The sequence below is a fragment of the Xenopus laevis genome, chromosome 1L, assembly GCF_017654675.1.
Source record: "Xenopus laevis strain J_2021 chromosome 1L, Xenopus_laevis_v10.1, whole genome shotgun sequence".
NCBI classification, from domain to species: Eukaryota; Metazoa; Chordata; class Amphibia; order Anura; family Pipidae; genus Xenopus; species Xenopus laevis.
The window spans coordinates 31601183-31617825 of NC_054371.1; the positions used below are offsets into that span (position 1 = coordinate 31601183).

Below are 16643 nucleotides of genomic sequence, written 5' to 3' on the forward strand. Positions count from 1 at the left end.
AAAAAGGAGTCAAAATAATTGCTGGTTTAAATATCTGTAATCCATGTGTTAGGGGTAAATTACTCTTGCAAAGCAGGGTTTCTTGCTGCTTAAAAACAATTCTGCTTGGTTATATATTGGGTTTTTGTCTAATTAGTGCTAGAGGTATTGGTTATGATGTTTACTATTGACATGTTTAAGTTGTTTTATTGAATAAAAGTTAGAAATCTGAAGGTCCTATCCCCAGGGTTGTCCTTCGTCTATAGACTTTGGCATGAGATGGTCAGTAGAAATGATTACAGAAGTCCATAAAACACATCTTTTCTTTGCAATCACAACTCTATGGCGGTTATTTACTTACAATCGAATTTCAATTTTTTCCCCCAAATCTCTAAAAATGTCTGGTTTTCTTGTTTTTTAAAAAAAGCTCTAAAAATTCACGATTTATAAAACCACGAAAACCTCTGATACAAAACTTTGTCAGGTAAAAGTTTCAAGGTCCTATAGAAGTCAACGGGAGCTGCGCTGATCCTGTTAGACTGCTCTAAATCAATTCAGACTTTTAGAGGTTTTTTAATTTTTTTTCACTAGGAAATGTCTGAAAAACTTGAATTTTTCGAGGTTTTTCGAGGTATTCGTTTTTTTTTATCACAGCGTTCACTGTAATTTTCCATTCATACTTTTTTTGTTTGAATTTTTTAAGAAATTTCATGACATTTGTAGTTTGTGGGTTTAGTCATTCAAAAATAGGGATGTAGCGAACTGCCGATTTGGTGTTCGCGAACGCCGTTCGCGAACACCGGCAAAAAATGCGCACGTTCGCGAACAGTTCGCGAACTTCGAACACCCACTAAAATCGTTCGATTCGAACGATCGAAGGATTTTAATCGTTCGATCGAAGGATTTTCATTCGAATCGAACGATCGAAGCCATTCGATCGAATGATTTTCATTCGATCGAATGCTTACAATCGTTCGAACGAATGGAAATCGTTCGATTTTTAGCGGTCGAAGGAATTCGAATGGTCGAACGATCGAACGCGAACTCAAAATGCGAACGTTCCCAAACATTCGCGAACATTCGGCGGACGCGAACGGTCGAAGTTCGCGCGAACTAGTTCGCGGGCGAACAGTTCGCTACATCCCTATTCAAAAACCTCAAAAATCACTAAAATCCAACGTTTGATATATAGACCCCCACATTTTTATTATTTATTGACAATACCAAATAAATAGAAAGTCAGGGTCAGTTCCATATGGGTTTTAGGAGGAATTACAAATTGAATGCAGGTAATAAAACTTTGATTTGCCTTTGAAAACTTTTTCTTATTGAGTACATTAGATTTACATTGAAAGACTTTTATTCATAGCGGTAAATTTGTATTTGCCTTTGAAAATATGCCTTTTTATTAGCTTTCCCTTAGCTTTCATACATTAAGCATTTTAAATGCCTTTGCTTTCACATTCTGACTGTTGAGCACAAATACATGGTTTGAAGTTCAACATAATGGAAATAATTTAAGGAATTTATCTTGTAAACCTTTAGTCAAGAGGAGATTATTGAATTGATTTAAAGTCACACAGAAAGCAGCACACCTGTCTGGACAAATTGTAAAAAGCTTTCTGTCTTTACTTTTTTTTCCAGCCAAACAATTATATTGGAAAAAAAAAGTTCCAGTAATTTAATTTTCAATGGGTTTTTGCTAGAACAGCAATTCATTTTTGTTAAGCTCAACCATTACATTTCATTCCGCAGAGCATTTTGTCCTTGTGCTGCAGCACAAAATCCCATCATACATCTGTCATACTCTTAGAACATCTTGATATCCTTGAGGAAAAGTGCCAGAGCATTGTAAAATATAGTGAATGGTCCAGGATGGAGCATCCAAAGAAAGAGATGTTAGCATGATTGAGTTACTCAAATAATCTATCATTATTGTGTCTCCCATGTGCTGTAACAACATCTCTGCCAGGAAGCCTGTGTTATCACATGTCCATGTGGAGACCATGTGTCACTCTCCCAGCAAAGATATATAGCTCTGTGCCGAAGCGGGATTTGATATGCTTATGTTTCAGACTTTAAATCAATTTGAAGGCCCTTCCCTACAGATGTTGGCTCTTACAACAGTGTAACACACTGAACTGTAATGAGAACTGCCACCGGTATACAAGATTGAAGCTGAATGAACCATATGGCATTACAAAAAAGATGTATAACAATTGCATGAAAGTGGGAGTAACGTAGACCTTTCGATCTGTCTTCATACACTTTCCTGATAGTTTTGTGTTATGTGACACCTTTCTCTCAGTGCATGAAAGAGCTGTAGAGCGGCTCAGCTGGGGATCAAGTTGGAAATGCTTTTATTGCATCCATTATGAGATTGGAAAAAAACTAAGGGCCATCAGTTTTGTATGGACCATGTGACCGACATTGCACCATTTCTGCACCCAGTCTATGATGGAATATCAAAGAATTATTGTCCAAAAGACTAGCTGTTTTATAGTAAATGCAAGACTCTCTTATTCTTACCCACATCACAACACTAAAGACCAATTTCAGAGTCTTCATGACCCTATCCAACACCTGATCACGGACTCAATTGGACCCCCGTGACACATGCACTGTTACATAGTCATTCAATGGGAAAGGGGGTCATTTTATAAGATGCAACATTTGCTGCAGTTTTAGTAACCTATAGTTCATTAGCATTGCTCACATCTGATTGTTTTCTATGGGTAACTACACCTGGCCCCCAGTTGAGAACATTTGCATCATCTACACAAACCCATAGCAACCAACCAGTGATTGACTTCTTTCAGCCAACTGCAGGTTGACCAATGAAAATAAAAATGTAACTGGTCGGTTTGGGTTACTTCTCAGTAGGGATGGGTGAATTCAATTCATTTCACTTCGGCAAATTTTGCCGGTGGCAAAATGTACCGAAATGCATTAGTCTATGGGCAACAAATTTTTTTTGACACGTGTCATTATTTTTCTCCCTTTGAAGTCTATGGGCATCATTTTTTGCGACAAAACGTGGGGAAAAAAAATCACTCATCCCTACTTCTCAGGTGCAAATATGCCCAGTGTTGATAAATAAATCTTAATGTGTATGTTATCACATTACTCAGTGTAATAAAGCTAAAATCAAGGGTGCTGAACTTGATAAGCTTGGACTTATGAGTTGACTTGAAGTGGGGAAATCACAACATAACTTAATATGAGAGGCAACTTCTTGTTACATTTTTTAAACACTGTTCTTGATTCTATTATATGATATACATGAATCGGTTGTAGGAGAAGTGAAACTCAAACTGTATTTGGTTAATTTACTCATCAGTGGAATTGGAACTAACTATAATTATTTGTTTAAAAATAGGGGGATATGAATTAGTTACTGACTGGGGCACCACTATCTACACAATGATGAACAATGATAACTTCTGCGGGATAACCAATCATAGTGGACCATATTGTAAAGAAAGAAGTCAATGTGAATCCCCCAATTAACTGTGGTCATTAAGGGTTCACTAATGTTTCGTTCTACATGATACTTGGAAAAGATAATAACAAGAAAATGAACAAGCCATATTTAGCCTGTGAACAATTTCCTTGAATGAGCTTATTTTTTTTTTGTCTTTGAGAGAACCTTGTTATGTGAAGTGTGAGGAATGACTGCCCCATACAAACCTTTCACTGCTGGAGAGGGCACAACAATGAAAATGGAAAAAATAAGGACAATCCACGGCACAGACACTTCTTTGCCCATTCTAAAAACTGCAACTGGCATTCCATCACATGACAGCACAGAGTCAATCCATGTCATCTCATTAAGTTTATTCGACATTAGCAATGTGACTTGTTCTGAGGGACAAAGCTATTTCAAGATGTTATTCCCCTCTTGTATATAAATAGCTCATTCTAATGTTGGGTGGTCCATTTTCTGTTTAGTGTTTTACCCCAATTTACTTTGAGGGGTGGTTGCTTTTTTAGGGCAGAAAGCACTAGCTTGAGATAAAAGTTATTTGTAAAGTTTTTTCCTTCAAACTCTTGTACAAGTGTGAGAACAAATGTTTCCCATGCACAAGCCAATTAAAATCTGTCTCCCATTGGCCAATTAAGAGGCTGGGAAAAGCTTAATCATGAAAGTAGAGTTGTCATGCGTATATTCGTCTAAAAGGCATGATGTTTAGTACCATAATCATTTCTAGTTGAAACACCTTTGGCACACAGAGATTCCTATGGTCCTTGCCTGAAATTCTATTTGTCTTATTTCTTAAACAGGCTTTCATTTACTAGCATAGGTGTAAATCTCTCTGGTTCGGTATCCTATAGCAACCAATCAGGCAAAGGCAGAACAAATAATTCTATAAATGTAAGAAGGTAAAGCCTTCTCTAGACTGATCCAGAAGCAGTCCAAGAAAATTACTTTTTAGACATTCTATTTATCTTTTTTAGATATTCTTTTTATAATTAGAATGAGGTCATATAATTGTCTCCCCATTTTGTACACCTATATTAAATGTAAAATGGATAAAACTTTACAAAATGGCTATAATGAGTCCCAGAAAAACAGCAATGAATTTATCATAACACGGAGGAATGTGGTTGGTTGCCACATCTGCTGCTTCCCTATTAAGATAAATCTATTTTGTAATGTGTTTTTCTATGCTCAGACCATTAAGCTGTTTCAGAGATGTAAGTGGATTGCAGCAGGGATACTTCTTAAAGAGAAAACACCATTGTCTAATCTTATTTTAAAAATTTGTCTCCGGGCAACTCTGAATTTTGGAGTTAATTATGATGATTACCAGAACAAAGACTATTTGGATCACCTCTAATTTTTCGGCTGTGTGCTGGTAACCAATTGATTTAAGTGCACTTTTGGAGAGAGAGAGAGCAGGACAAAATTGATTTTGTGGTCAATGAATCGACTTCCATGACGAGACAGTTTTTTTTTTCTTTTTAATTTATTTTTGTATGCTAACAAGCAATCATAATCTTATTGAGATGGAAATGATTGATGTTCCTTTTTATCCTAATGCACTAAGTATGCAATGCTATCGGCTGTCTGTTCTGTTTATTTGTAGAATGGTAGTTTGGGTTTTGACATCCACATATATAAATCAGCTTCAATGATAAGAATGTGTTTATTTTGGATACTGAAATCTTCAAAATTTATGTTATGTTCTGATTCCAACGAAGATTGTTCTCTTTTGTCATAACATAATATACAAAGTAAGATATAGAAGAATTTCTGGTCTTTATGCTGTTGCTCTTATAGATAAATGTTCCCATATTCTCGTTATAGGATCACAACAATACAAAAATAAAATGCTACACTGCAATATACTGCAATAATGATAAAAAACCCTGGTTTATTCAACTCAGTATGATAGTCTCCATGTTAACTCCAAAGAACAGAAAGAAAGGCTTATTATTTAATTTCATTTTACTGATATGGTTATATGTGACAGCCTGTCTATATATATATATATATATATATATATATATATATATATATATATATATATATATATATATATATATATATATATATATAGATAGATAGATAGATAGATAGATAGATAGATAATACAGAAATGTGGTTTGTGATATATATATATATATATATATATATATATATATAAACATATATATATATATATATATATATATATATATATATATATATATATATATATATACACATATATAGGATTCATTACCCCTGTTTTAAGATATATGGGGACAGAATACAATATTACATGTAACCAATAAAGTCCATTACCATATAAAGGCAATGAGGCTTTCTTGGAACAACAACACAAATTCTAACGATCTTATATTTTAGTTTACATATATTAAATATGTTACATTATTTTTTTTATTATAAAAATCTTGATAAAACGTGGGACAGAAGTGTCATCACTAAACACTGTTAATAATTATTAGAGGTTATTCTTGGATTTTGTTGATTTCAAAGATATACTAACAAGATAAATTGGTTATTACATTATTAGAAATAAGGAATGTTCAGTACATGATTGAATTGGATAAAGGGAAGATTCCATGTTAAGTCCAGTAGGAGACGTTTTTAGGAAATATGTTTCAAAACATGTATGTCACTAAATACGTGTGGAGTTACCCTACAAAGTGGGACATTCCCCTTTAGTGGTTGGCGGAGAATTCAAGCAAATCAATATGAGTATTATTTGCAAATGCATGAAAGCCAATATTTCATGCCAATACCCCCAAACCTGAGTTCCCACCATAAAACTATTCTTACTATTGTTACTACATGTATGGCACCTGTTATCCAGAATGCTTGGGACATGGGGTCTTCCGGATAAAGGATCTTTCCGTAATTTGGATCTTCATAGTTTAAGTCTACTAGAAAACCCTTAAAATATTAAATAAACCCAATAGGCTGGATTAATTATATCTTAGTGTGGATCAAATACAAGGTACTGTTTTATTATTACAGAAAGAAGCAAATTATTTTTAAATATTTGGATTATTTGGATAAAATTGAGTCTATGGGGGGTCAAAATACAGGCTCAGGTTATGCAGAATAAAACTGAATCAGATTTATCATTTGCACTGATAAAGGCACACACATTTTATTTGATTCATAGACAAACAGGACAATGAAATGGAAGATTCAGATGAAGATTAGGTAGATAGGAGAAAAAACACCAGCATGGTGTAGTGGCCAATCAGAGAAATGATATGTGCTGGTGAGGTTCTCTAAGTGAGCTACTATCAGTAGCTGAGGTTGTTTCATTTATTTGTCATTATAGGAGAAAAAGAAAATTGTGAAATGGTTCAGGTAAATCAGCCTAGGGTGAGAGCCTTCAAATGAGGTAGAACCAGGTGGATATGTTAGGAATGTGTGTATATGACCAGTACAGCTGAGGTCATGGGTTAAAAAGGTCAGCAGATCTAGGGACATGTTAAGCATGGAGGCACGTAGCAACAAAAGGACATTCCTGAATATACAGTCCAGGACTGACATGCAGTAGACCACACCACAAACAATCATCACTGATACAATAGGGAAAGAATTGGAATGGGCTGTAATGAATTATCCAGCCTCTCTCATCTATAAATCAGAACTGTCTAGCATCTAGCTTCCAGAACCCTCTAACCTAGGGTTGTGTGGGTGCTGGCTGAACAACAGCCAGAGGATCTTAGGCCAGCCATCCCTTTAAAACATTCACAAGGATAAACTGCAGTTACAGAGTATGATCATTTCTAGCCATGGGCCCCTTAAAACCTATGGACTTCCTATACCCTATGTTGTATTTTCAAGGACTTTCATTTTATTATTATAAGAAGTGCTTAGAGATGGTTTTTATTGTTTGCAGAAACCTACAGATTTTTGCACTTTTCATTATGTTTTTATTCCTGAATGCTTTGATAAAAAAAACTCTGTTCTATATATGCATTTTTTTATCGCTGTTTTACTGTTTCCATAATTTCATTAAAAATATCTTTTTAAAATATCTGCACTTTTTACTGCCTGACCTTCATTTAATTTCACGGAGACCCCAGCACCATTAAAATCTGCCGTTTATATTCCGCCGTGCTTCCCTCGCTGAAGTTTTATATCTTAAATTGCATTTTGTTTAAGAAGTGCCCTTCTTTTACTCCCGAAATTAGAGTGCATCACCTCTTTCCGCTTTCCCATCACAATTTCGGCATTTTATTTTTTCCTCTTAAAACCGATCTGAGCACATTAGTCATTACCCATTAGTCAGTGCTTTTGAGAAAAGTGGATGGCATGGGAGATTTATGATGTCACTGGCAGACTTTTAGGAAGGTTAAACCATAGGGGAAAATAAAATTACTGGTAATTAAATTTGCAAGCAGGTTGCCATCCTCTAAAGATTTATTGCCTGGGGGACTGCTTATGGGAATGTTCTCTGAGCATGGACACAGGCACAAAGACACACGGACACACAGACAATGACATGCGCATCCACAAAATCTCACAAAGAGAAATCTTTCTCTCTACTGGCAATTTACATTATCAACCTCCCTATTTGTATAAGCCTCATGCAGCAATAGCTTGATATACGTTTATGGACACAACAACAATAATAAAAAAAATGAATTATGGACCAAGTTGTCCTTCCATCTATTGGAAAATTCCAAAAATACCCAGTCAACCAACAAACATTTAGGTCATGTTAAGAGTTAAAATGCCTTCACTATTCTTCGTGTCAGTTCTGTAGAGAAATATAAGGGTTAACTGAGAACATTCTCTTTGTGGGGTTCCCCCCTTCTGTGGCTTAGAGAAGAAGAGATTGACCAACATATGGCGTCTTGTCTATCACACAATATTCTATGACGGATTCCTGGGCTTCACTTAGTTTCCATATGTTGGATTCATAATAATTACACATCATGGTGTCAGTGTTTGCCAGTAATGAAGCAAGGATATTATCGATAATTGTCAAGTTAATGAGCATTTGTATTTCACTGAACTCTTCTTCAAATGTGTAAATGCCAATAAGCACCAGGACCGTTTGGGAATTTGATACGCCTTTATTTAAGCATTCAGTCCCTTTGTCGCTCCATGTACCAAATGGGTTATGGGATATACAGGATAAAAGAAACAAGGGCTTATAATAATACCTATTATACCTACTGCAGATCTGTAATTATGAACAGCTTGTTTTTCACATTATTAATTAAAATCTGCGCTGTAATAAAGGCTGTAATGAAAGCTGTAATGAAGGCTTAACTGTGATTACTTGAATACGGTAAATTGCAGTTCAGTAAACAATGGAGGTCATTTGTTTTATAAAAATCTCTTTTTCATTGTGAAGATAGATTTAAAATACAGTTCAAGGGTGAATTCTTTCCAGTGAAGTTGGAACATATTGGGGATCATTAATCACATCAGTATTGCACTTAAATACTGTGACCCACAATTTGACTTTTTTTCTGGGCTGTGCTGATGACAGTAAAGTTCCACCTTAGCACAGGGAGGGGGGAACCACAAATTATTTTCACAGGAAGATCAGTAGCCGGGGTTTTCCGGATAAGGAATCTTGCTGTGATAGGGATCTCCATACCTTAAGCCTGCTAAAAAAAAAAACATTTATTAACATTAATTAAACTCAATAGGATTGTTTTGGCTCTAATAAAGATTAATTATATCTTAGTTGGGATCTAGTACAAAGTACTTTTTATTATTACAGAGAAAAAGGAAATACTTTTTTAAAATTTGAATTATGTGATTAAAATGGAGTCTACGGCAAATGCATGTCCCATGTTTTTATTTTTTTTTGGGGGAAAAAAACACAAGAAAAATGCCTGTGGCGTTATTAGCATTTATTAAAATTTCTCTACGTGTTCTGTTTTGCTAAAAAAAAAAAAACTGGGAGAGAAATCACCAATGGCTTCATTAGATTTGTTTTGCTAGAAAAATTGTGTTTTTATAAGAGAAAATGGCAGTGGCATTGTTTACATTTCTCCATGCATTATTTTGGCCGGGGGGGGGGCAATTGACTCCAATGTTTGTTGAAATTTCAGCATTTCATACATTTTGGCAAATCACAATGAGCCAATTCCGTTCATGAGTAGTCAGTAGTTGTAGATAGTTTGGGTGCACATCTACATCAGTAGAGGAATAAGGAAATCTCCAGCTCCTGCACCTTCCACCATGATGACTTCCTTACAATATGTTGCCTCCGTGTAGCTATAAGACAAACATTGCAAGAATAGAAGTGAAACGGCCTTGAGGCCACAATCAAGTGGCTGAACGTGCCAGAGGCTGAGTGAGGAATTTTCCCATACAGCTGGTTCTTACTTACTGATACTTTCTGGTGTTTATTGTGCTCTTCATGTCTATTTGTCAGTTCAGATTAATGATAGGCATAAGTGTTAAAACACATGAGCAGAAAAGTGTTATATTTATAGTCTTTAACAGCCTGGGGTACATCTGGGATGTCAGCTACTCTTAGTTTTGTAACAATTAGCATATGTTCTGGATATAGGAATTTGTTAGAAACCCGCGTCAATGTGTTCAGCCCTGTGTTTCCCATTAAAATCAGCGTCATTCTAGTTCTTTTAAATTTACCCTATTGCAATTGCTATTTATACATGCTCATTTATTATTTTGTATTTACCTTTGTGCTGCTATTAAATTGTGGCTGCAAGCAATGGATGCTCCATATTTACGCATACAATTTTTAGGCAATAGGGGCGGCCATACTTGTCTGCTCAGGTCTCAAACAGTAGACAAAGAAGCCAATGACTTTTTGATTATATTGATCCCCCTATACATAAGTAAACGGCAACAAAAATGTTGCTTTTTATACGGCAAGCAGTAGAAAGAAAAATGCCTTTGCTTCTCTACCACCTGCTTAGAAGAAAAAAAAACATGCAGCCTTGGCAGCAGGAGAAAGCACACCAATTTTCAAGTATCCCCTTTGCATTTTATAGAAGCAGTTGACCAAGGCTAAAATTATTATGGATTGTAACACTTCATAACACTTCATAATTTTGGCATAATAATTTTGGCTTTATACAGGTATTGTTGTTTAACTTCAAGAAAATGAGGATGGCCGGAAGTTTTAGTTCCGTACGAAATGCGATGGAGGTGCTTAGACACCTCATTTACACTGCATTATGGCTCTAAGTGATGGCTATAAATTAAGCAGTACTGTACAGAGTATATTCCACTCTCAGGTCCTCATCAATTTACTCTTTCCTTTATTTTAAGAGAGCTTATAAATCACACTGGCACGCCAATTCCTGGAGGTCATTATTTCTTATAGTTATGGGATTGATTGTCAACCGGCAAAGCCGTGATGAATTTGCAAAATGGCTAAAAGTGATTGTGCCAAATAAGAACCAGCATTCTATTTCCAAATGTGCCCTTAGTACATAATGATAAGTCGTCACGTCCTGTCACTAACTGTGAACATGCGTGTGCATTTTTCTTAGGGAAACTGTTTTTTTTTAAACAGTAACATTCTTATAGAAACAAGGCCTCTGTCTGCTAAATGCTGGGGAGTAGTAAAGATCTGGCTTGTTATTGTTGTCTATACATTTGGGGGCAGATTTATCAAGGGTCGAATTTCGAGGGTTAAAAAAAGCCTCGAATTCGACCCTCGAAGTAAAATCGAACGATTCGACCGGTTTTAAGCAATCGATCAAAGGATTTTTATTCGATCAAAAAAAAATTGAAAAGTGCTGGGGAAGGTCCCGATAGACTAACATTGCACCTCAGTAGGTTTAAAGAGGCAAAGTATGAAGTCTAAGTATTTTTTAAAGAGACAGTACTTCGATTATCGAATGGTCGAACAATTTTTACTTTGAATCGTTCGAATCATTCGATTCGATCAAATTTGACCAATTCGATGGTTGAAGTAGACCAAAAAAATTCTTTGAAATACGAATATTTTTCCATTCGAATTATTCACTCAAGCTTAGTAAATCTGCCCCTTAATACCTAAAAAGTGTAAAAAAATATACTAGGCATAGCATGTAATATATATTTTTTACCAAAAGTAAGAAAATTTGTTCTAGGAATACATGTACTTGCAACAGATTATGTATTTATATGGCTTATACTTTTATATTCAATAGGTTTGTTATCTGCTATAAAAAGAATGCTGGCTAAACTATTCTCATTTTATCCACAGTGACCTCAGTGAGAACCAGATCCAAGCCATCCCGAGAAAGGCCTTCCGTGGTGCTGTAGATATTAAAAATCTGTAAGTATTTTCCTGTAGGTCTGTGTTGTTTGGAGTTTGTGATGTTGGGCAATGCAGTGCTTACCTTAATATAACAAAACTCTTATGTTATGGTTTATGTGCCTAAACAATACCTTGACCTATTCCACAAATGGAAGCCAGAAAGGTGTTTCGCAGAAGAAAGCTATAAAATTATTTTGTTGCATGTGCTGAATATAATGACCTATTTCTACGCTATTGGATACGTGATTGGAGCTTTAAAAAGACAGAATCAAGGATTTCACTTCTTATGGGAAAATTTCAATCTTCCCCTTTTTGTATTGTTGAAAAAATCTATCCTGCACAAGTTTTTGGGGAGTTGTTCTGCATTTTTACATGCAGAAGCATTGAACTCAACATGGGCAGTTAATAGGTATGGGATCCATTATCCGGATCAGAAAGCTCCGAATTTATGGAAAGGCCGTCTCCCATAGACTCTATTTTAGCTAAACAATCCTAATTTTTAGAAATGATTTCCTTTTTCTCTGTAAACATTATTTGTACTTAATCCCAACTAAGATATAATTAATCCTATTGGAAGCAAAACAATCCTATTTGGTTTATTTAATTTTTACATGATTTTCTAGTGGACTTAAGGTATGAAGATGCAAATTACAGAAAATTCAGTTTTCCGGAAAACCCCAGCTCACGACCATTCTAGATAACAGGTCTTACACCTGTATAGATATACTTGGTAGAAGACGAGAATGGGTAATGATTACATTTTGGTCTTGACATGGAATGTGAAAAGAATGTATAACAGTCAACTGTATTACAGATGTGGTAACATTGCATTTGCTCTAATGACTGGACCAAAAAGTGAATTTTCGTCTTTGTCTTGTACCTTAGGTACAGTTAGCTTTAGAAGATATGGGAATAGGTCAATATTTCTCCGTAAGTGTCCCTGCAGCTCTATCCTTTGTAGATAAGGGTCTAAGCAGCCGCTTATGTAATCTGAGTATCACATAGCTTCTTTATTAAACAGAAGACAACCTTAAACAAATTCTTTAGTTCAACACCTAAATATAAAAATAAACCTAGGTGACTTTCCTTTTTTATTGTACATCTGCCTTGTTGTACTTGCCCAGACCTTCTGCCTGGCTTGGACTATAGCTCTGGGTCCATCACTCATTTTATCCTCACCCACCCTACACACACAAACACACACACAAACACATAAACACAATATACTCCAGTGCCTCCAGATCATTTATTAATAGAAAAGAATCTGTTAGCACAAGTTACCTTTGCCATCCTTGGTTCATACTGAAAAACAAACAATCCACATGCAAACCATATGCTTCCAACATAAAGACCCTAACTGCTATGAATGAAATGTTCTGGGGGGGGGGGGAAATTAAACTAATATCATATTTATTAGTTAGAGAGATACACTTGCTTTTAGCCTGTTGGTTTTAAACAGATGTCTGACACAATAAAATGGAAGATTTGATTGCTGTACGCAGGAGTAGGGATACATAAGATGATACGTGAAGCCTTAAGATTGTCCATCTGTCTTCATTCTAATCCTTAAAGTAATACCTAAGAAGTGTATCATAAAATATTACAGGCATTGCTTTTAATGCTCTTTTTTTATACCAAGGATAATGGATAGCAGTGCCAAAGTGAATCCATTTATAATCTTTATCCAATGCCTGACTGCAGCATGACACGCTCTTCAGTCATTTTATTTAAAGTCTTGCTGTCTGATTCACAGTGATTTAGTAAAGAGCTCCTGATAACAATGATGAGCCCTTACTGCCGATTTCAGCTCTATACTGATTCAAACCATTAAATATGTGCTGTTTATTTAAATAAATGGTGAGCTCAAAGCAAATTAACAACCAGAAATGATCTCAGCTGCCAGCCCATTAACACACATCGACCCATCACCTTTATTTATTAGACAATATTGCAGTTTGTCTAAATGTATTATTTCTAATATCCAGCTTTACATGTATTGGCCTATATCCCAGCTCTAACACACAACATATAACCAAAGCAGGATAGAAAGGACATTTATATTAGTCCTCCAATATCATAGGGGCTCTGCATTTGAAAGAATGAAGGAGAAAGGCATGGAATGCAAACTGTTGGCCCTTCAACTTAAGCAGAAATGCAATTCCCAAAATCTCTCAGCAGTTGAAACCTGTATGGGAGATATTGGGTGCTAAAGTTTACCAACAACTGGTGGGTTTCAAGTCAGACATTTGTGATTTATGTAACCTTCTTGCATTGCTGGAGACATACAAAGAGCCTGATGCAGTCCTTGCCCAATGAGACTTTAAAACCTGGTCTGTAGATATCTGGCCAATCATTGACTACTTGACCCTTATCATGACTTTAATGCTTAATTTTATAATGATAACTGTGTAATTTTGCATTTTTTTACCCAACTGATATCAAACCTTTAATAAAAGCATTTTTAGAATGCATAACATAAAAAAAAATACAGAAAGTATTTGATTGAGAAGAGTGTAAAACTTTGGGGCCACGTTTAACTGAAATTAAAAGTATGGTCTGGGGCCACAAAGTAGGATATATTTGGGCTGTATGTGCCCCCCCCAAAACTGAAGTCCTACGTGACTGCTTTAAACTGAACAATTTGATACATTAGTTGCTGCCATTTCTCACAATCATCTTCAGCCCTAAATAAGCATGCACCCCAACTAATTCATTAATTTGTAACAGTAATGGGCGAATAAATTCGCCATGCACAAATTCGCGTTTTGCCGCCAGCAAATAAATTCGGGAAAATCCGCTGAGTCAAAACAAAATTTTGTGCACGTCAGAATAGTTGCGCACATAAAAATTTTCGCCCGTCAAAATTATTTGGACTGCCATAGTCTTTAATGCATTTGGACAAAATAGGGCGTCTATAAAAATTGTCTCAGGCGTCAAAATTATTTTGACTTTCATTGATTTTAATGCGTTTCTCAAATTTTTCACCGTTTCGCAAATTTTGCTTAATTGCGAAGCGAAAACGTCACAAATTTGCCCATCACTAGTAACAGTTGCTCTGTAATTGACAAAGTAACTAAAGAGAAATAAGAGCAATTTATGTGAAATTGAAAACTAAAATGGAACTACCCTTTAAGTGTCTGTTATGATAATGCTACTAATATTGAGACATTACCAACAACACATTTTTAGATTAACAGACTAACTGTAATGATAGAAGATAGAGGTACAGGTATAAGATCCATTATTTGGAACCCCATTATCCCAAAACCTCCTAATTATGCAAAGGCCTTCTCCCATAGACTCCACTTTAACCAATTAATTCAAAAATGTAATTGATTTCCCTTTTCTCTGTAATAATAAAACAATGACTTGAACTTCATCCAAACGAATATATAATTATTTTTTGTTTGGAGGCAAAACAATCCTATTAGGTTTATTTAAATGATTTTTTTAAAAGATTTAAAGTATAGTGATCTAAATTACTGAATTTAAAAATTTTTTTTTTTGCAGGGTCAATTTGTCAAGGTCTTGGGCTGCTTTTAGATCTATTACACATTATAGTATTCTACAGGCTAATTTTTAGGTAGAACATGTGCAAAACTCAGCTTTCAGTTGTGTTTAAAGTACCATAGTAATGGAATGCGTATATCCTTGTTCTGCAGGGCAAAGATCAGCGTATCGTTTACACAGATCCCATTAATTTTCCTCTTATTGTACTCTTTTGTCTTAGTGTTTGAGTTATGGTTTATGTCAGGCTGGTGTAATATACTTCTTAGGATATCATCTTGGTGTGTTTGAGTGCATGTGTATGCCATTTGTAAATGTTCTGGGAATGTATGGTTCCAGTACTAAAGCTAATTTTCTTCCTCTGCCACTTTCTCTCTGTTCTTTCTGAAAAAAGTTAAGCAGCTCCTGTCTCATAATCTGTCATGTTTTCCATCTAGTTTTCAGGTCTGGCTTTTCCTGGGCTTTAGGCAGTACAGTAGTATTTCCAGGAACTTTAAACTGATATAGTTCATGGCTTCATTCAATTGTTCTTAACATACATGTATAGTCTTTAGTGATGGGCGAATAAATTTGGCAGGCATGGATTTGCGACAGATTTTTCAAAATTGTGAAAATTGTTGCATGCATAACATTTTGTGCGTCAAAATTATTTGGACAATCATTGACTTTTGCAAATTTTTTTGCATTTTTTTTACCATTTTTTCAGCAAAACAGAACACTCATCACTAATAGTCTGTTCTTTTTGGAAATCATCTTGCTTCCTTGTATAGAGCTACTCTTTTAAATATAAAACCTGGAGCCACCTCTGCAACTCCTACATACCTAGAGTTTTTATATTGTTTAGAAAAAGAAATACAGTTATCATATGTTTTCAGCTTACCAGAAGAGACACCAGTGGTCAAAGCTCTCATTATTCAGATGATTTAGTAGAATACAAGAATACATTTGCTGACAGATGTTGGAGTGGTCAGATTATCTACTCAGAGTTGGTTTCACCAAGGCTAGAAAGAACTTGGATCCTCTGGTATGACTAGCTACATAGGTGGTGGTTCTTCTTTGGACATTTACTCATCAGGGATGGTGGTGATCCAAGGTGAAGTTTGGAGAGTATTGCAGCAAGCATTAAATCTTATATTTATCATGTGAACTTAAGTTGCAAGTACTCATTAACAAACCATCAACCTGCTGGGCCATAAAGAGGGACATATTGTGCTTAAACATGCCCTTATGTTACAACGTAACAGACAGGATTCAAATTAAAAAAATTAAATTAAAGACTATGGTATATATTGCATCTTAAGGTACTTGTGGCTTGAATTTAATAAAAATGATGCATATTTATCACTCAAATATCTCTGGCTGTAGCCTGTAAGTCACAAATCGACAGCAACCTACACAGCATCTGGGCCTTTACTCTTGACAAATAAATTATACATAGGC

General features: G+C 35.4%; 1 protein-coding gene across 17 annotated transcripts in view; it reads left to right on the top strand.

Moving 5' to 3' along the window:
* The window catches only part of LOC108698051 (slit homolog 2 protein), a 198125-nt gene that overhangs the window by 109110 nt on the left and 72372 nt on the right, over window positions 1–16643 (top strand). For all 17 annotated transcript variants that reach the window (XM_041588212.1, XM_041588218.1, XM_041588217.1 and 14 more), the window contains exon 5: window positions 11643–11714. In XM_041588212.1, coding sequence (XP_041444146.1) covers window positions 11643–11714 — 72 coding nt within the window. The remainder of the gene's footprint in view (window positions 1–11642; window positions 11715–16643) is intronic.